The sequence below is a fragment of the Suricata suricatta genome, chromosome 7 (genome assembly GCF_006229205.1).
Source record: "Suricata suricatta isolate VVHF042 chromosome 7, meerkat_22Aug2017_6uvM2_HiC, whole genome shotgun sequence".
Taxonomy (NCBI): Eukaryota; Metazoa; Chordata; class Mammalia; order Carnivora; family Herpestidae; genus Suricata; species Suricata suricatta.
The window spans coordinates 108,639,206-108,661,949 of record NC_043706.1 but is presented as its reverse complement, the minus strand read 5'-3'; the positions used below and the strand labels follow the sequence as shown (position 1 = coordinate 108,661,949).

Sequence of the window (22,744 nt, the reverse complement as noted above, 5' to 3'; positions counted from 1 at the left end):
CAAACAGGAAAATCAACAATAAGGTCATCAATTTTCTTAGCAACACCCACCTCCATTTCCACCCCTATACTCCATTAATGAATTTATTTATTTATGCCTTGCTTTATCTACAAAGATATTTTTCCTAGTAGAACCATTAATATCAGCTTAGTTCCATTGTACTTTTTTATGAAGACTAAAATGGTTTAGAAAGCTCATTCCTCCCCCCCAAAAAATGACACATTCAGTTTTTAACACATACACATCATGTTTAATTCCATATTTTTTTGGATTAGCAATACCTGATAATACTTCCCGCATAGGACGTCAGCAGTTCTTCTAACTCAAAACAAGTGAGGTCTTTGATTCAAGAGCTAGATGTGCTTACATTGGCATCTAGATGATATAACCTTAATATCTAATTTCCTGATGTTAAATGTCTAACCCCTGCTTCTTTAATTATAATAAGAGTATAAAACATATTATCTCAAAAGCTGTTTCTAAGTCTCAAACTTTTAAAGCAAATTTTTCATCCAGTAGTACAAACACGTTCACTATCATGCATCTGGTAATGAATGTTAACTTGTAATTGACTTTCCTTACCATACTTGAAATAAGGTTGTTTTTCATTGTAATCACTGTTCTTAAATATGAAGGGAATCTCAAATTTTAAGCCATTTTCTCCATAAGAAAACAGTGGTAACACTGACTTACCTCCCAGAATTTCAGAGTCTGAAATATTTTATTGCTCAATCTTTGTATTTAAAGAATTAGTCATACGGAAGTTAGAGGCAAGCTGGCCCAAACCTGGGTCACAATGGGCAGGAAGTGGCGAAGAAAGTTGTAGCAGATTTTGATTTTTTCTAATCTGCTGACCACTCTGGCTAGACACACCAAAGGCCATCTACTCCATTATTTCCACCCAGCTATCACAGCAAAAAAATAAAAATATAAAATATAAAATCCCCACCAGAATGGAGAGGAAAGAGGTTAATTCTGATGAAACACCACCAAGGTACCTATCTGGATTTTACGGATATTTAATGTATACCAGAAAAAAAATTATAGATTGTGGCATATTACAAACATTAAATAGGCCAGTCAAGAGACCACCTAGGGTTCATACACAGATTATACTGCAAATTCATACTATAGGACTATCCAACATGCAGGCACTTCGCTGGTAAGTGCATGAGGAACACACAGAAACCAAAGCACTCCTGGAGATGATCTGCTAGAATTCATGCAGAAAGTAAGAAGATCCTGATGACGGAAACTAAAGTCTCTTTTTTGTGTGTGGAATAAGGAGCTGAGACCTCTGCTCTAAAATCAAAATTGGTTGAAATTTTCACTTCCGGGCACCAATTATAAAATAATGACACAAACTTACACTCTGAGCCAAGTGACATTTCAAGAATAGGACACTGAACTTGATGATAAATATGATGAAGAATTAAAGATTAGAAGACCTCAGTTAGTAGTAATAAGAAATAATTTGAAGGATTTTTAAATGTTGGATCATTTTTAAGGATAAAGTGCTTAAAATTAATGTTGTAATTTTTTCCAGAACTATTTGGGCTAATTTTTGTGATAAGCAAAAAATGGGGCAAGGCTAAAATCTTATGTTCCAAATTTAGTCAGCTATAAAGTTGCAAACTCACCCTCCATATAACCTCAAAAAATTTTAAATAAAATGGTTTATAACAGAAATACTGAAAATAAATTACCCTTGAATACTTTTAGATTTTCCCCAGTGTACCACAAATCACATCCAGAAACCCAAACAAAACAATCGTTGAAGTGTTTGAGATCTGCTGCTGAGATTCAGGGTTGCAGGACAAGAAAAGGAGAGAGAACGAAGTGAATCCCCCCCCCCCCCGCTTGGGCAGCACCGGTCTTTTGGAGGTCCTAAGCCATGCAAATTCAAATGGAGAGTCCATAAAAGCCTACAGTAATACTACAATAATAATACTAATAGCATAAATAAAAATAAGCTCTGATTAGAGGGAGAGGATCTGTTTACTGCCGCCCTGCTGAGGTACATTTGACCACCGAAAGCAGGAAAGCTATTAGCATCCTGAATTAATGGGTAGAATGGTTTTAAAACAAGATATTTTCATGATGGACACAATGTAGACTCAGCAAAGTTTCTCCTTCAAGAAAAATACAGCTTCTATTTCAAAGAGCTCTGATTAGGCCTAATACCATTAGGGAACCATCAAGGGCTTGTGTTGTTGTTACTGCTTTTAACTACCGGTTACTTTCTAAACCAGAAATTGTGGGTAGTTAACTTGACCGACAGTCAAGTTCTAGGAATGTAGGAGCAAGTCCAAGGTACCGACGAGCTTCAGATGTGGACAGGCCTCAAGGAGTTGGGGAGCTTTTCAGGTTGCCAGGTCTTAGGCTTTCTCCTCATCACCATTACACTATTGTTACATACTAGTCTGGAACTTATAAATAAAAATTCATTTCCTTCATCACATCCCTCCTCCCCAAAAACACCAAATACAACACCATTTTAGGGATCCTCAGTAAACTTTATTAGTGGCACCATAACTCAATTACAATCAGAAACTAAATTAAACAAACCTACTAAACAAATAAATTATCAACCATGGTTAACTGCTTATAACATATCTGGCAGGAATCTGTTTAAAAAGTCAACAATATCAGTTCCCCTTGCAAATTAATTACCAAAAATAACTGTTTTCAATTTCCATAATACTTGAAAGTACAAATATAAATTAAACACAGTTCCAAAGACCACATACAATAAAATAGTCTATAAAACAAAGCTAATTGTAAAAGAATTATTCAATTTACTTTGTAGCATTTATTTTGTTATAAAAAGTATTTAAAACAGTATATGTTTTCTGTATCATTCATGGAAATTCACATCCAGATGTCTTTTCTGTGAAATCCTTACTCTTTTTCCATTGTCAAAATCTTCATTTTCACTCTTGGCTACATTTCTCTTCCTTGGCAATTCTTTTTGTTACACCACTGAAATATTTCTCACGGAAGGAATTATGACCTTGGTATGGGAGAAAGTGATCACTTAACAGATGTGAATACTGGTCCCGGTTCTGGTTGGTTGGAAAATATAAAAAACAAAGATGTTTGAGTTATTTCTTTAGTTAGCTTGAAACCCAGGCAGCCATTTACTTTAGACAAAATCCCACTCTCTGGTGCATGTTTGTTTTTCTTGATTATCTAAATTAGAAATACACCACCATTCTATATCTGTATCCTGCTTGGGTATCCAAAGTGTTTGGGTATCCAAAGTGTTCCCAACTGCTTCCCTTCTTGTGATCTGCACAGCAATCCTCGGCCCGGAGACAACAAGTACTTTCACTAGGAAAACAGAGATCCAGGGAGGGCACAGAGAACCGCAACAGGCAACACAACTCCAGACAACCACGGGCATCTTCTGAGCCACATTTGAGCCGAAAGTGAAATCACCTGTGACACTAAGAAGCCTCACACACGGAAGCTCCTACTCCAAAGATACTTACCAACAAGTGATTTATATGATGTCATACAGGTAGATGAAGCTATTTGGAGGCAAAACCATATTCAGTTCATGAAATAAACTATTTCTGGCAACTTCACCACAGAAGATGAAGATATACTAAACAAATGCTTTCCACACTTTCAGATGTCAGAAGCAGGCAAGGTCTAGTTAGTGCTCAGACTGAGGTCTGTACACTGTAAATACAAATCTGGGTCAGAATGTTCTATTTCAGCTTAGAAAAGTGAGGGTTAATTAATCTTCCCATCCAATTTCATTAGCTGTCTCAAACTATGCAAAAAAATCTAATTAGAAATAAAATCTCTTTCTATGTGCTATAAAATCAGATTCCATTGCATGTAAATTGATGTGATTTTGAGAACAGATGTAAAGATACAGTTAGAAAATACGAAGCCTAAACTTTTATCCTTGTTTCAGTATCAGAATGGTATCCACAAATATATCTGAAACATAACAATCTTCATATATTTTTATACTTTTCCTTAAATATCTTCAACCTTTTCCTCATACCTAATACTTAATAAAATCCTAGGTGTAGCCAAAATAAAATTATGTTGGCTGATTTGTTTATTCAGAAACTATTTTGTCAGAGAATTTTTTTTTAAATCACATAAAATCCAAATTACTAAACATGCCCAGATATCCTGATTCATTTTTCAAAAAGGAAAAAAGGCCTTCACTGTGGTCCCCTTCGGCAAATCTGTGCTGCAGCCTGCTGGGTTCCATTTCATTTATCCACTGGATTCCGTACCCACTCTGTTCCTAGAAACTTTGTTGGTTCACTTCTCTTGCTCTCTTTGCTGTGAAGACCTCATGGTCTCGTGAGTGTCTGTATTATCCTTCCTTCATGGTCTCAGGAAGAAGGTGGGACAAGCCTGTGCTGTCAGCCCATCACCTCATACTGGAATCGCTTTCCCACACTCCTGCTGTGCACGCTAGCTCCCCATATGCTGAGTCCTCAGCAAGCTCTGAAGGGGATTATTGTACAGAAAATGCTACCTTACAGATTGTAAAAGTTACAACTTCTGTTTCACGGCACAAGAAGAAAAACTACCATGCCTGAGGCGCTTTAACTGTATAACACAGTAAGAAGCGGTACAGAGCTACTTAGGTGCCAGGCACTGTTCCAAGTTCCTTATATCCACTGACTCATTCGATCCTTATAATAACCGTATAGGAACAGTCCTACAATTGTCTGCATTTTACAGATGAGGAAACTAAGACACAGAAAGGTTAACTAACTTGCCCAAGGTCACACGACTTGGGTAAAAAAAAAAAACAAAAAACCAAGATTCAAATTTTGAGTTCTAAACCTTTATGCTATCTTGCTTCTTATAATCATACTATTAACAAAATAAACCATAAAAATAGAAGCGGAATACCAAATCTAGAAAATAGGTGTAGCTACTTAAATTTTGTGACACTAAGTACATTACATACTTCTGCAAGCACATGGAAACATGCCAATGGTTACTAACTCCATGCTGTATAATTTGCAAAAGATAAAAGATAAAGTTTATCGGATCAACCTGTAGGTATACAATTAAAGAACACCAAATAAAATGTGGCATTTACTAGGCATTTATTATGGGCCCAAAACTATATACATGTTTTATACGAACTACCTAATATAAACTCATCACCTCTAAGAGATAAGAACACTATTAGCATCCCTTACAGCTGAGGAATTAAAGAGTACAGGCCCCAGATCACAGAGCTAGTAAGTGGCAGAGCTGGGTTTTGAACATGGGCCACACTCTTAACTACAACATAATGAGGTTTTCTCCAAGAGTTAACTTTTTCCTCAACTCAAGAAGGAGTATTTCTGGGAATAAATAGGTGGTAAACTAAGGCTTTGATCGCTAAGCTGCCTACCCACCAAGCAACAGAACTAGATCAGAAGTACTATTAACTTCGTTCTGGCCACTAAGAGGATTATTGCAGTGACACAAAATCTTTACAGTCAGAGGACAAATACGGAACTGTCAGGGTGTCTGACAGATACCACACCCCCAGGGATGAAGTGGACTTCAGAGGACTCCAGTCTGGTCCACATCTCAGGACTGTACTCAGACAGCAGCAACACAGAACAAAGTCCCAGCACTTAACCTTGGCTTGTGCATTTCAACTTTCATCAAAAGTCTGACTCAAGAGTCATCTGAAAGGAAGGGACATGCCATCAAGTACCCCTCCAACTTCTGTCCTTCTATGAAGAAAGGTCACTAGAAAACCTGTCCACTTCCTGAGCCCCACTAGCTTACTCCTGGCAGAAATGTTGCTCGGCTACTTATAGCTCAGTCCAGATGCCAACATCTGCTGCTTTACTCCGCCCAACAGCTCCCTGCATCATTCTCTACCTAGACATGGAAATCAGAAGCCTGGGTCAAAGGCCTCTCCCTTCTCCTCTCACAGTCAGTCCAAAAATCTTTGACACTCCGTCCTAAAGGTCTCAAATCCACTTCTCTTCACCCACAACTCCAGAGTCTAAACTTCCTCATCTCTCCTTGCTTTCTTTCCCCTCAACAGCCAGTTGCCCTCCTGCCAGTGGCTCCCTCGCCAGTCTATTTTCCATACTGCAACTAAACTCAACTTGTTAAAATGCAAATCTAATGTGCCAGCATTCCTGGCTAAAACCCACATGGGTTCAAACATTCCCCAATTCTGAGGCTTTCCCCTTAATGTCCGGGAGTTAGACTCAACTGCGCATCAGTTTGCTGAACGTCCCCTCAGTTTCCTTCCACACGGGAGGAATCACGATACCGGCTGGCAATGAGGTCCTTCCCAGCTCTGCCTCTGGCTTCTCCTCTCCCTGTGACTCCTCCAGGCCATGCATGATCACCTCTATGTTGAAATGCATGGCAGACTACTTCAGGGAGCCGGCGTGGTGAGGAGGATGAGACAGACAGATTCCAGCATGCAGGCTCGGTGGACAGAGCATAGTAAGACACCTGAGGACAGGCTGGAATCAGCGGGCAGTGGGCCTAGCCCACCATGCTGCCAACGACGCAGCTCACCTGAGGAGGCAGGGTGCACAGGACACAAAAGCTGAAACACAAAGGGAGACAGGCCTTCTCACAGACCAGAGACACCTTAACAAAACAGCTGGCCTTTGACCAAAAGCGTATAAATAGGACAAAGGTGATAAAGAGCAGAGAATATGATGATCAGAGTAACAGACTGGAAATGAACAGCAGGAGACTAGCAGGCCCATGGTAGTAATTAAAACCTATGCTAATTAATGGCTATCCAGAAAATACGTACTGCCTATGGCATACTTATCTGGGTCGTTTAGACCACAAGATTTCCTCAGAATAGAGTAAAAGTAAAATAAGCCCCTAAAAGACCATGTGTTCAGTGGTACAGAGACCCAGTGGCAGAGAAATCCATGCTACTGGAAAAGTCAGGAAAGGCTATAACCTTAGAAATGCAACCTCTGAAGGGGAAAAAATAAATCCCTATTTTTCTTTATCTCTTAGGAAGTAGGGAATAATCAGTATGAGGTATGTGTATAGGCCGTGCTGGAATGCCTCCTTCTACAAGGCTGATAGCGAAATAGGACATTTGTAACAAAAACTCATGGAGAACCCAAAAACCCCAAATCCCTTGTGCAGTCAGAGATCTGGCAAGAGCCACTCCAGTACCAAGTGGCCTAAGTCCTGCTTCAGGGCAAGCGAGACACTGCAGAGACTCTGGCTACCGTCTTCATCTAAGTGCAAAAGTCACGGTTCGTAAATGTCCCATGTGACACATGCAGTATTTCTACAGTCTGCCACACACACACGTAACTACCATATACTTACGAACAATACACACTTACAACATATCCATAAAAAATACACTATTTGCAACTGCTCAGACTTTAAGTTACTTCGACACTGAAAGAAAATGGCAAACTCAGTTATGTTTTTTTCTTTTTTCTCTCTTTCATCCTATCTTTAGTTTGCCAGGGCTCACACTTGAACTGATGATATTCAACTCTACATATTTTTCATCACCTTTCCATGACTCTTCTCTATTCACATTCCCTGCCCATCTCAACCAAGAATATCTGCAGATTTTTTTTTCAACTCTGTGTCTCTAAGGGCCAAAGTGTTTACTTAAAAGGAGAAGAGTATCCTCAAGCGACACAACCCTTGATGTCCCTTGTAACTCAAGCTTTGCCCCAGTGTCTGACTTCTGGTTTCTCTAACACTTCTAAACTTGCCTACTGCTATCAGTCTATGTAGCATAAAGTCTGAATCCTGCCAATTGTTAGTAAGCAAGAAATGCTTCATGGAATATAAAAACACACAAAGATTTAGGAAATGCCCAGAGAGAAAACTATGGCAGTGAACAATTACAGATTACCTTTCCCAAATTTAATTACCAGTTAAATTTTGGAGGTTAATGATTACAGGAAATATGAATAAATCATTAAGATTATTGATTACATTGTTTTCTTGACACTCACCATTTAACAAATTTCCTTACTGAAGCACAGTGTACATACAGTGCTGTGTGAGTTTCAGGGGTACAACACAGCAATCCAACAATTGCATACATTACCCAATGCTTACCATAGTGAGTACAGTCACCACACAATATTAACAATATTTTTGAGTAGACTCCCTACACTGCACATGTCTTCACTGCCAGCTCCTATTGATAACTGGAGGTTTGTACTCTTAACCCCCCACACCTACTTTGCTTATCACTCCACCCACCTCCCCTCCGGTAAACACGACTTCGTATATTCGTTTTTGAGATTCCACATATAAGTGAAATCATATTGTGCTTGTCTCTGACCTATTTGACTGAGCATGGTGCCTCTAGGTCCATCTATGTTGTCACAAATGGCAAGATCTCATCCTTTCTTATGGTTGTCCACTGTGCATGTATGCCGTATCTTCTTTATTCATTCATCTGTTGATGGACTCTTGGACGGCTTCCATGTCTTTGGTATTGTAAATAATGTTACAATAAACACAGGGGTTGCATATACTTTCCAAACTTGTGTTTTCGTTTTCTTTAGGTAAATACCCAGTGGTGGGATTAATTGGATCGTATGGTATTCCTATTTTTAATTTTGTGAGGAGTCTCCACACTGTTTTCCACAGTGGTTGCACCAATTTGCATTTCCACCAACAGTGCATGAGGGGCCGTTTTTCCACATGCTCGCCAACACTTGTTATTTCTTGTCTTTTGGAAACTATCCATTCTGACTGGTGTGAGGTGAAATCTCATTGTGGTTTTGATTTGTACTTCCCTGAAAATTAGTGATGTCGAGCATCTTTTCATGTATCTGTTGGCCCTCTGGATGTCTTCTTTGGAAAGTGCATATTCAGGTCCTCTGCCCAGTTTTAATCAGATTGCTTGTGTTTTGTTTTCTTTTGGTGTTGAGCTATAGAAGGTCTTTAGATACTTTGGATATCAACCCCTTATTGGACACATCATTTTTTATAACAGAATTTCTGCAGGAAAATCTGTACTAGTCTCAGATGGCCCCATAATGGAAATATACTGCTTTCAGATCTAGCACTTAACCTTGTAAAACAAACACCATAAATACGACAAGAAATACATAAATTCTGATTCAAGAAAGAACTTATATTTACAATTATGTATTTTACAAAAGTGAATTATTGTCTGCATCTTTTCCTAGCAGATTGTCATCTAAATTTTGCAGATAAGGAAATGGAGACTGAAAGAGTTTAAATAATTTGCCACAGATCAGCCAGTAAGTAGCATTTGTAGAACTGTAGCCTAGATCAGACTTCAAAGCCCACGCTTTTCCCATTATACTTTTTTCTTTAGTAGAAATTATATCAAAACAATGGCTAAAGAGTTAACGTCCCACATGGTAGATCAGTGGCTCATTCAAAATGGAATCTGACATTTAGTGGACATTCCTCACAGACAGCAACATTATAGTAGCACATATTTCTGTTCTAAACTTTTAGACAGAACCCCTTTAACCACTGTCCCACCCAGCCAATTTCCTGTCCTATCAGTACTGCTAATTCTGAACATAAACCACTCGAAGAATTTTAACACACTTGCCAAAGAAACCAAAGGAAGCCTCACAACTGTGAGTAGTGTACTTTTATGTGGACACTGCCCTCTGCTGGCTGAAGTGGATAAACCCTTCTCTAGAGGATTTCCTAATGGTAATGATGGCTTGAAGCCCAGTGGACAGTCAGTCCCTCACTGTTTGTGATGTGGGTCCTGCTTGCTGTAAACACCTAGAGTCACAGAGCACCAACATGATCAGGATGGCCATTTTACTTCAGGAAACATCAGCATTTATTCATACCATTTCTGTTTTTAAAGAATGATGTGGAAATATACAAATACATATCCACTTTGGTGATTCTAAAGTATATCATGGTCATCTATGCCTAACCTAGAACTGAAAATTATTCTCTATTAAAAGAAAGAAAAAGTACATAAACTAGACATTGCTCAAGTTAATGCTTATTCATTATTTTTACAACTCTACATCAAAAGGAGTCAAATAACAAAAAGACATTAAAAGGAAAGTACTTCAGCCACTTACAATTTATCTTAATCTAAATGGGAACAAATTCTCAAGAAAACAAAACTGTATATTATGCAATAATATTTGAAATGGACACTTTAAATGAAACTAATGACACCCTGAATTATACTGAGAATACACATATGTAAGAGTATTTCTCAAACAGAACATCACAAGCTGCTCAGACTTTAAAGAAACTAAAGATTCTTCACTGAGAAATCCACTTAGTTAAAACTACCCTGTAGTTACTGAACTGCTTTCCCCCTGAAACCTTTGTTAACATCTCCTCCTTAAATATCTTAATTGGTTTGGATATTCCACAATGGTGATTTGGCTGCTTTTTTTGGTTTGCTTCTCACAAGAAATGAAGCCTAGGTACCATGGGATTCAAATGTTTTTGTAACACTGATTTTTGAAGAGTGATGTCAGGGTAATGACAAAATCCCATGTACTTTCAAAGAGAAAACTTTTAGCTAGCCATAACTATCTGTTCCTTCTCTTCCTTCAACTGGATGATTTAAATATTTCTGAATTGGACTGTTTTTGTTCTAGAAGGGCCCCAAATAATCTTTGAACAGCTACTATTCATTAAGTATCTGTTGAGTTGAGCAAAACAGTTAAGATCTGTGAATTCACAGGGCTTATATGCTAGCAGAAGACAGACATTAAAGACTACATACCCAAACATATACTGACAAACTATGATTAACACTGAGAAGAAAGAGATGCTGTGCGACAGCCAGCCGATGGGGTGAAGATGGTGTGAAGCGTCTGGACAAAAAAGGTTCCCTAGGGAAGGAACGTGTATCTGAGACTGTCTCAGAGGAGAGGGGATGAGAGAGGAAACACAATGTGAGAGGACTCTGGGACTAAAAAGATAAATACATTCTGGGAACTGAAAACAGGCCAGTGTGGCTAAGGCTTGGTACAAAAAAAGCAAAGGTGACACACAATGAAATGACTGAGACAAGCCAGAAATAGGTCAGGCTGGCCTTGAAGCTTATGTGAAAGATTCTGGATTTTATTCTAAATTCCACAGAAAGTCACTGATGACTTTTAAGCAGGGGAGCTGCATTATCTATTTGCATTCTGGAGTCAGACACACTACCAATATACCAACATGCCGTGAGATCCCAGGTAAGAGCTTACCTATTTACATTCTTAAAGATCCTCTGGCTACTGTATAGGAAACAGAACAGCAGGACAAATCACAGCAGCAGGCAGCCAGTTGGGAGACTGTGGCAGTAGCCCAGGAAAGCAGCACTGTCCCATGTGAAAGCGGGAAAACACATGCAGTAACACTACATCCACTCATCTCGAGCCAGAGTTCTGGAAGTTATCTTAACTCCTATTGCCCCCAGTCCAATTATCCTATCAGTAATCAAATTCTGTCATGTCTACCTCCCCCCAAAACTCTACTAACTCCTCTACAATCTCCACTTCGACTCCTCCTCCTTCACAGCTTCACCATCTTTGCACCACCATGCCAGAAGTCTCTACCCTGCTACCACAGCCATCTTTCCACAACTCAAACTTACCTGCATATTCAAGCCCAGGTGACCTTCATAACACATGAACTTCTGCCACTCTCCTAACGAGTATCCGTCATCGGCTTGCTATCACCAAAAGGATCAACTTGAAGTTCTTTGGTGTGTAATGACCTTCAACACTAGGCACTCTTCGGTTTTCAACTTCCTCCCCCAAATACTTAGTATTTCAATAGTGCTAAAAATGACTAGGGTTCCCTGAATGCTCTACAACCCCTCTCACGCCTCTCTGCACCTTTGCTTTATTTTTTAATGTTATTTATCTTTGAGAGAGAACAAGCAGGGGAGGAACAGAGAGAGAAGGAAGCAGAGGATCTGCAGTGGGCTATATGTGGTCAGCACACAGCCTGATGTGGGGATCAAACTTGCAAGCCTTGAGATCATGACCTGAGCCAAAGTCGGAGTCACCCAGGCGTCCCAGTTGGCTCCCTCTCTTGATGAACACCATCTTCTCAGGTCGATAGACGCTCCCCAGTGTTCACACAGCCCTTGTACAAATCACTACAGAACTGAACATGAGATTGGGACAGGTTGGGTGGCCGTTTCTCTCGCTGTGCACGGAGTCTAAGGATAAGGACTATGACTTAGTCTCTAGCCTCATCACCTTACACAAATGGTCCCATAAACACATGGGAATGACGAAAGCCAGGGCTTTCCCCCTAGGGAACACATAATCAAGTCAGGAAAAGAAAACATACATAAATATGAGAAGTATATGAATATAAAAATCATTAAACACCACAGTTTTCTAATTTCTGATAGCACCTTTTCCGAAAGTTCACCTGTCCTCAAGACCTTAGATTACTGTTTATTCACTCCCAGCAAAAACTTACAACTTTCTTTACAGAGAAAAAACCCAAGTTATCAAGTATGAGTTTCTTCAGCTTCCTCGCCCTCCTATACACAATCCCCTTCTTCACCTCTCACACCACCCCTAACCACATTCTGACTAAAGCCAAAGTTCTCAATGTGCCCTTTTACTGCCAAAAGAGTTACTTTCATAGAATCCCCCAAACTTTGATGAAAATACCTGAGGCTAATCATCCATGTATACAATTACCATTTAAATATAAGAGATGTCCCCTAGAAAAGCGTCAGTTTGGGGATGAAGTTGCAGAAGGTCTACAGCCATTCCGAAGAAATCCAAATGGCTTCTATTATAATTACAGGTCAGGTTCAAGTTGTCCTTTTACTCACTGACAGTTCCTGATAATGAGATAATGATTTCTTCTACCTAACTAGTATTAACCTTAAGCCATTTATATTCTCAGAGTGACAGGAGTTTATACAAAACAGCAGTTTCATTGCAAACAAAAGAGTACAAACGGCTTATGAAACTTATTCTGTGGTTGCGTGAAAAGCGGCAATGCTGTCATCAGAGTGAAAGCCACCAGACTGACAATGCTCATCTGACTTTGTCAAGAAAGACCCACTCCTACATTCTTGAAACAGATTAAAGCTATCATATACATTCTTACTTAAGGTGAGAGGAAGAAGACAAAGAGATGGAAGAGAAAATCAGTCGGTAGATTTTCTTTCTTGTAATCAGTAGAGTGAAATGAAAGGTAAATGACAGTGCTGAATATAACGGGCCTCAGTTCAGCTTTGGGGTAATTACCCATGTCCGGCTTTTGTTTAAAAATCCTGCTCCCCTTATCAAAGCTTCCCACTGCTCTACATCTGGTACTGGACAGTAGCTATAGAAACCACTTGTGCTAAAGTTATACAACTATAAACAGCACTAGGCCATTTCCAAACCAAGGACAAGCGGGTCAGAAGTCTGGCATCCAATACTATTAACAGAAACCTCTAACATTATTCTTAATGGGAACAAGGTAAGGTTGGAAATCTTCATCCCTAAATTAGGATTCATATATAATCTGTACTTGCAAAAAATTTCATTACACTGCAAGATATTAAGTTACCTAAAGTCTATTAAAATATTTTAATATGTATTAACATCTTCACTGAGTTCTGAAAATGAGTAACATTTAATAAGTCAACTTTGATATTAGGCACTCAGCACATAATTTCTTTCTAACTATAAAGAGACCATCATGGATATTCATGTTATTATGATGATACAGTCCTATAAGTACTTTCTTTTATTTTTATTAAAGAAAATTGTTTAATGTTTATTTATTTCTGAGAGATAGAGAGACAGAGTGTGGGCAGGGGAAGGGCAGAGAGAGAGACACACACACACAGGATCAGAAGCAGGCTCCAGCCTCTGAGCTGTTAGCACAGAGCCCGACACAGGGCTCGAACTGAACTCACGAACTGCAAGATCATAACCTGAGCCAAAGCTGGATGCCCAAACGACTGAGCCACCCAGGAACCCCTAAGTACTTTCTACATGTTTTCCAATAAAAATACATTAACTTATAAAATTCAAAACTTAACTTTGAATGCTAAAAGAATACAGGGCCAACACCAGATAAAAATGTTATGACAACTTATTAGTTACTATATCTAAATGCTTAATTAAAACCACATAACTCAGTGGCAAAGGATGAATAATAGAACAAAAGATGCATCAGCACACACATACTCTTCCACTTTAAATTGGAGACTATTCTTCTCCTAAATGATTTTTATAAACTGTCACAACCCACTAAAAGAAAAATTAACAAAAATACCCATGCATTTATGTAAAGATCAAAAACGAGCAAAATTACTTAGCTTACAGATCAACTCAATAGTAATGATAGCACAGTGGAAAGCAAGCAACTGATTACCATGCTAGTCAGATCAGTGGTTATACCTGCAAGGGAAGGTGTTTATGATCAGAAATAGCCACCAAAGCACCCCCTTGTGAAGGGCTGACTCCTCTCTAATCCTAACCGTGGTAGTGGTTACACAGATGCCCACTTTATAAGGATTCATTAAACTGCACACACGTTTTAGGCAAAAAAATGTATGTTAAAAATCTCACGGTTGTACTCCTGGTGGGTCATGAGGAGGGAAGAAGATGTATGTTCTTGTTAGAATTTTTAAAATGCTAGGAAGATAGTTCTAAGTGATGCATGTAATAGAGAATGAAAAATACATACACACACACACACACACACACACACACACACACACACACAAAATACCAACTAGAAAGTTTGCCATTCATGAATTCTAAAGAAAGCTCCAGAGGATCGTGCAGATTCCACACATAAATTTCCCATTTCCTTACACCATTCGTACCTTGGGACTCCCAGGTCATATTTTGCAACTGACCTCTAAGATTCTATAATATAACATCAGTATAATAAAAACTGTTTTATTGTCATAGCTTGAAAATATGATCATTACGGCCAGAGTATAATGGCAGATGCTCTCTCTACCTCCAGAGAACTGCGTTTTCCTGCAAATAAGAGAGACATTTACTAGAATCCAAGTATCTTAAATGATAAAACCTGGAGCAGGTAGGGGATAAACTTTTGCTTTTTCTTAGTTTACCAGAAACAATTTAAAACCATCATTACGTGGGGGCACCTGGGTGGCTCGGTCAGTTGAACAGCAGACTTCAGCTCAGGTCATGATCTCACAGTTCTTGACTTCAAGCCCTGCATCGGGCTCTGTGCTGACAGTTCAGAGCCTGGAGCCTGTTTCGGATTCTGTGTCTCCCTCTCTCTCTGCTACTCCCCCACTCGTGCTCTATCCCCCTCTCTTTCTCTCAAAAATAAACATTAAAAAATTTAAAAATAAAAATAAAACTATTATGAAGTATTAACAAAATATCCAGTTTGTTTGGCAAAAGCATTTAGTTGTAGAAGTAGAAAAGAAAAACTCAAATGATGACCTTTAACACTTAAATTCAAGGAAAAATACCATTAACAGCTAAATTAAGTCATTCAGAACAAGATAACATAAGTAGATGACATCATCCTTAAAACTTAATTCAACATGACATGTAGCATCACTAGGCTTTTATCTACTTTTATAAGCCTTTTTCAAACATCAAGTCAAAACTTAATTTATAGATAATACAAAGTTTCCTCCTGACTTACTAAAAAAATAATTTTTAAAAAGACTCTTTCTTTCTTGGTCTTTCTCCTCTTTCTCTCATACATATGCATTTTGATGATAATGAATACTATATCTTATTAATACAGATTTACATTAAAGTTCATGTCTAATTTATCATATTCCTACCATATTCTAATTACCAGGGTCACCTGGTCTTATTTTTCCCCACCGATAAATGAAGTAGTGTCTCCTTCCTACCAAGCATTATATGACTGAAATACTTCACACCTAATCTCTAATTTTTCATTGCTCTAAACAAAAGGAAAATATCCACGGTTCTGGCATGAGATAGGAAAAAAAAAAAAAAAAAAAACATTTCAGAAAGAAAGGTCAGCCTGAGGGAACCATCTTTAATTCAAAAAGCTGTGAAAACAACTAACAGCATTAATCCTGAGAACAGATAAAGCATAACAAAATATGCACAAGCATTATGTCAGCAAGACGCCAGTTCATGACTAGCAATACTATGATCATTCTAATACGCAGACTACTTATGACAAAGACTAATTTCTTCTACTTCAAGCCATCCTTAAGTCATTTTCTCAAAGAAGTGACCTTGGTGTGTCTTCTCTTCCTTCCTCATTTAAAACATGTTATAATGTTAATGGTTCTTTCTCTCTCCAGAGCTTCAAAATCTCTCCAGGTACTTAAGTCCAATCCCTCAGTTTTGGTCACCCTCCATTCTGATTAATGAAGCATGCATCAGCTTCCTCTTAGTGGACTCTTCATTCGACCCAAAATTTAAAAAATGAACATGAACTCTCAGCACCTGTCACTATGACCTCCCAACATTCCCTATTTTAAATCATCTGAACTACACTGGCTAACTGTAAAATTACAACTGATATACATAACTTTAGCCTAAATTAGTGTCAATATCTAGAATTCAATTTTCCTATACTTCGGTACTTCTCAAATCACTATCAGGTAGCATTTCAGGTAAAGAGGCCACAAAACAAACAGGGCTCATGATGGCCCATTTAGTGCAATGGCAACCTAAGATACTTTTTTTTACACTTATACTATAGAATAGACTTAAAAACCTGGGTGAGTGTTTAAAAAAAACAACCAGATTTCAAGGAAGTCTCAAAATGGACTACGTGGGCACTCTTTCCTCTGTCCAAGTCACTGGTAGAAAAGGCGGGCAGCGTGCTGTTACAGGTAATTTTCGCTGAAGATTATAACTATGACACTCATATTACACGGGTCCGCTCTGGACAACTCTGGAAATCAGCATTCTTTTCCCAACGAGTTTTGTATGAGAAAAATGTTTTAGGGAAATAACCACTGTAACCACAACTATATACAGCAGCGTCGACTACATGTTGTAGCAACAGGAAAAATGAGTGGTAGTAAAACAAATCTCATTCTACCATGCCCCCATGAACAGTGAGGAAAAATGATCTTTAAAAGAAACTAGAAATAGGCCTCTCAAGAGAATTTGCCTTTTCACCTTGGCATATTCCAAAGATAGAAACCTGTTTTGGTAAAGAGGCAACATGATGTATAACAAAGAACAAAGAATTTCAAGTATGAAGAGTTTTGGTCTCAACTGAGTCACTTCCCAGTCTCTCAAATTAGCGAAATAATGTGCTTAAATGGATTTGAAAGTTTTGTAAACAATGAGCAGCATGAAAGTGTTATATATATGTACTCTTTCAGAGGACAGCAACAGGGAATAATAGCTTCTCTTACCAGGCATCTTCATTAATATGGGCAGCAAAACTGTTCTTCTTTGCTACTAATGCCCAATAAGCAAGTCTAAAAACTATAGTCAATAATGAATAGATACAAAGTTTTATAAAATAACCACATTCTTTAGACAGTTTTTGCATTTATAACTCAAGTTTACATTCTAAAAGGGGAGAGAGAGAGAACACTTTATAACAAAATGTATTAAGTGGACCGAAAGTTATACTGAGGTTAAACCTAAGGAGTGACAAACCTTAAACACAGAGAGACGGGACAGAAGAGTTTAAGAATCTACAATTAATAGTCTTCTATTGCCAAAATCAACAATGCTGAACAAGACTGAGAATAATTTGTTAGACGCGTATGAGAACTGTTTGACAATTTTATGTCATCGCTTGAATTATAAAGGAGTAAGATATTGCTGCAATTATACTCAGTCCTCTCCACACAAACAGAAGGTAGAAATGAAGTGATTAATTAAAAGCCAAACATGATTAATTTAACATGACAAAGTATTTTCAGACATAGTATACTGCACACTAGTTACAATTCACTGATTAAATTTGATCCTATAAAGTGAAGACTATTTTGGGGTGCCTGGTTGGCTCAGCTGGGTAGGCATCAGACTCTTGACTCAGGTCATGAGTTCAAGCCCCATGTCAGACTCTGTGCTGACAGTAGGGAGCCTGCTCGGGATTCTCTCTCTCCACTCCCTCTCCCCCTCCCACACTCATATGTACACATGCTCTCTCTCTCAAAATAAATAAACATTTAAAAAATAAATTAAAAAAGCATTAGGTTTTTCCCTGGATTTTTTAAATCAATTTGAAAAGGACAAGAGCAAAATAATAAAAACAACCAAACAAAAATTAACACTGCCTTTATAGGTTTAAAAATATCTAAAGTGAGTGCCCTTATTTATCATTTTTATGTAGAAGATTGTCAGAGACACCCTTAGGTCATTCTCTATTTCTTCTTTCAAATAAACTGCTTAGAGAAATATTATAAGTCTGAAAAAATACTGGAAAAAAAGACTTTCTTAAATAAATTAAACTTACAGGAAAGCAAACGTGAAAATGCTGACAATAAGTCTCAATTCCGCCATTAAGGTAGAAATGACTGGTGGGGCACCTAGGTGGCTCCGTCGGCTAAATACCCAACTCTTGGTTTCAGCTCAGGTCATAATCTCAGTTTGTGGGTGCAAGTCCACACTGGGCTCTGTACTGTCAGCTTAGGATTCTTTTTGTCTCTTCCTCTCTCTCTGTCCCTCCTCTGCTTGCTCTCTCTCCTCTCTCTCTTGCTCTATCTCTCTCCAAAATAAGTAAATGAACTTAAGGAAAACAAGGAAAAAAAAGAAAACCATTGAAAACGTTAGAAATGACTGGCTTATTATTATTACATGGCCCCATCAGTGACTGAGGACGCCTCTCTCTGTGTTTTCCTCTGAACAGTGTTTCAGGCCATCACAACCATGATACGGTGTGAGAACCATTGACGGAGGCCACAAAGAATGCTGATGTCATTCATTCTATTTTCTAATATCAAGACTTGCAGCTCTAAAACCCATAGATAATATTTCTATTTTTTACATGTATTACTCATGTGCCTGGCACATAAATGTTAGTTACTATTACTATAGTTAGTAACTTAAATAATTACAGTAAGTGCTGTGATTTCTAAGAGCTGCAGTGTTGCTAATTTAACAAATGCCTTAGTTCCCTCAAAATATAAAAAGACAAACATATACACGGGAACTGAGAGAGCATGAAAAAAAGGAGACTCTAACATGCAACACAGTCATTTTATTCACTGTGATAGATATAGGTAACTGTTAGATGCAGGTAATTGTTAGAGTTATGGACAGAATTATGTGCCCCCAAGTTCATATACCGAACCCTCATACCCAGAATGACCGTAGCTGGAGACTGGACCACAAAGGAGATGAGTCAAGTTAAAGGAGATGGGAAGGGTGGGGCACTAACCCAACAGGGCCAAGGTCCCTCTAAGGAGAGACAGACACCAAGAGTAATCACACACAGAGGCCACGGAAAGGAGGAGGCTGTCTGCAGTCCAGCAAGAGAGGCATCATCTGAAACCAAACCCTCTGGCACCTTGACCTCTGACTTCCAGCCTCCAGAACCATGAGAAAATAACACTGGTAGTCTGCTATATCAGCCCAAGCAGACTAATACATAGTTCACGGGAAAAGCTGGTAAAAGCAGGGAAAAAAAAGAAAATGCTTTGTAAATATACTGAATATCTTAACTTGAAAAACTGTATATTCATTTTACCAATCTTTTGATATAGAATCAAGACCTACAAAGATTTCCAGTTTTGGCCTCTGTAAAATGATGCAAAACTTAAAGACTCTTCCAAAGCAATCTGGGTACAGAAACCTAGATTGGGACAGCTCTTCTCTAAGCTTTTATACTCATCTCACCCATTCCCAGTCCAAGAGTCGAATTTAGCAACTCACTCTGTCCCATCTTTCTAAAGTATTCCACTTAGCTTTTATAAAGGTGACAACTTTATTCTCACACTCCCATTTCACTGGAGTAACTAGCATTAAACTAGATCGCATAATTACCATAACAAATATATGCAGCATAAACAACTCACAAAACAAACACAACTGACTCAGGGCAGGTAACTCAGGTGGTAGGCATGGAAGTGTACAGACGAGCAGAGATCATGCAGCTCACCAGCTGGAAGTATGTTAACATGTTCTAGGCATAGGCATTGGTGCTTTAGATCAAAAATGGCCAGTATTAGATGAGCAACTCAGTTTGAGATGGAGGTTAATTAAGAGGATTTCTACTGTATTTCCAAATAAATGTTACCCGTCCAAAACTGTCACTTCAGAAGGTTGCTATTGTGCCAAACAATATAGAAATCCCTCTTTTGGAATTTCTGAATCTGCCTAATGTTTTAAATATTCAGTGGCAGATCATCAATCTTGGAGCAGGATTTGATTTCCAAAAAACAACTGTTAAGTGATGGGTCTGCTATAAAATGTGGGCACCAAAGTCCAGGAATAAAATTTGAAGAAAAGCAAAGTGTTACTATACAGCAAAATAACTGTTTAATATTAATATATTTATTTAAATGTAAACCTAAAAATTTCAATATGCTAAATAAGTATGATATAAATATGAGTATAAGATGCCACCCCGTGAATGTCTATCATCTGACTATAAACTTCTGATGTTCTAAAAATGACAACCACTTATATTAATTATTTCACACTTACCTATACATATACATGTATGTAAATAACCACATATACCCCCATCCCTGAGTGGACACAAATCAACTACTTATATGTATAAACAACTTTGCTTTCTGAAATGCCCCAATACTGAAGCCTGATTAATGATGAAAGTTTATGTCACACTGACTCTTATTCAGCAATTAGAATAAGTCACTAAAGCTTTGCATAAAGAAGTAACATAATGGATGCAGTGTTTCAGGAAGCCATTTAACAATTAAGAACTGGAGGTGTGAAAAATGGAAAAGATCATTTAGGAGACGACCAGCACAAACCAGGTGGTTTGGTGATATGGTAATAAGGGTCTAAATGAGAGACAGACAGCAAATGGAGATCAAAAGGACAAAGGACAAAAACACGAAGTCTATGATAATATATTCAAAAGGATTCTCCAAATACTAGTCTTCACTACTGTGAAAGAATCCATAAGGTGTAAATCAGATGAAAAACAATCAAATGCAGAGCAGAGGTGGGTAAGACAAAATCTCCGGGCAGGACTTGCCATACAGATCAAAAACAAAGATGGGGCTCACTCAAGGTTAGAGAGTTTGGGAAAGCCGTGGTTGTCAATCCAGGTAAGTACAGACGAAGGAGCATTCTGTAGATTTAATTAAGCTCATTATGAGCCATTGTTCTTATCAGTTCTGATCTGGATATGAAATAACAGATGCTTTGTTCTCAAAAAGTGTGTGTGTGTGTGTGTGTGTGTGTGTGTGTGTGTGTATCAGAGACAGCACATGCATTGAGATAGAGATACAGATAGAGAAAACGACTTTTTCTATTATATAAAGTGACATTTTCTTTGCAGAATAGTCTGCAATCAAGTAGGTCTGCTTTGGAGGAAAAACAGTAACCAGTAGATTGCTAATTAGACAACAGTTTAATAGAGTGTGCTGGTTTTCTTTGTCTAACTGCATTCGTGACAAAGATGAGAAGTTAAAGTCAACTTCTATTTCTATTCTGCTACTTAACTTCTATATCCAATCCTTACCCTGTAACCCACCAAATGTCACAAAACTTTTGAACTTCAAACTCCACTATAGGAAAACTAGAAAAATCTCCTTTGGATTCTTCCAGAATTTATCCAAAAACAGTAGGATAATTTACCTCAAATGTCTTCACCTTCTCCATGGTTATCAAGCGCCTTGATGTGTGACTGGAAAGCTTCTGCTCACAGTTGCTAATGAGTTGCAGGCAAGGGTGCCAGGGTACCATCTCCTCAGTGTACCTGAGGAAAGACACCAACTTTTAGAAACACTCACACGTGCCCCCCACAGGATCATCACGGACTGACCCAGTGTGGTATGGACATCCTTCCACTCCATGCCCTATCATCTTATTCTACATGTACTGACTATATGATCCATAAACAAAATTTTTTTTAATGTTTATTTATTTTTGAGAGACAGAGACAGAGCATGAGAGGGGGAGGGGCAGAGAGAGAGGGAGACACTGAATCTGTAGCAGGCTCCAGGCTCTGAGCTGTCAGCACAGAGCCTGATGCAGGGCTAGAACCGGGAGATCATGACCTGAGCCGAAGTCAGATGCTTAACCAACTGAGCCACACAGGTGCCCCAAAGAAAACTTCTGAAAAGTACTTTAATAATACCACATCCAAAAAAAGTAGTTTGTTTTATTTTTACCTGTGGACTGAGAATAAGCGAAAATGCAAGAATGTTTTACAGAAGAACACCAAGCATTTAACAATTTAACATTAACAAGACAAAGATTCCACCTTAAAGGGTCCCAGAAGAGTACATAAGACAGAAATATATTCTGTAATAACCCCTTGGTATTCTCATGGGACTGATTCACATGGCGGTTCTTATGAATTCCCAAAGAATAAAGTCTACACGGCATATATTTTTCCTATAAGATGAAGTGTCCTTGCAAAATTTTAATGGCATCTTGAGATCTCCATTAACTTTGTAAATACGAGAAGTTATTTATAAGATTATTCAAATAAACTAGCAATAAAATAAGCACTACATGGTCGCCTTAACCATGGACTAAAATCAAAGGCACAATAATGAGGGTGGGGACTGCTGCTATGCAGCCCAGGTACTACGTGTATGGGTGTATGGCGATGATGACACCTAGAAAGCAGGAGTCAGGCTGCAGTAGTTCTGAACCTGACATCTGACAGGTTGTTGGCCTCACTCTTGGCAGAAGAAACAGGTGGCAGATGA

The 22,744-nt window shown here is 38.4% G+C and overlaps 1 protein-coding gene across 2 annotated transcripts in view; it reads right to left on the bottom strand.

Moving 5' to 3' along the window:
* Positions 1–2,495: 2,495 nt before the first annotated feature.
* The window catches only part of TRMT11 (tRNA methyltransferase 11 homolog), a 53,262-nt gene continuing 33,013 nt past the window's right edge, over positions 2,496–22,744 (bottom strand). For both annotated transcript variants that reach the window (XM_029944501.1, XM_029944500.1), the window contains exons 12-13: positions 21,663–21,783; positions 2,496–3,065 (exon numbers count right to left, since the gene is read on the bottom strand). In XM_029944501.1, coding sequence (XP_029800361.1) covers positions 2,934–3,065; positions 21,663–21,783 — 253 coding nt within the window. In that variant the 3' untranslated portion in view covers positions 2,496–2,933. The remainder of the gene's footprint in view (positions 3,066–21,662; positions 21,784–22,744) is intronic.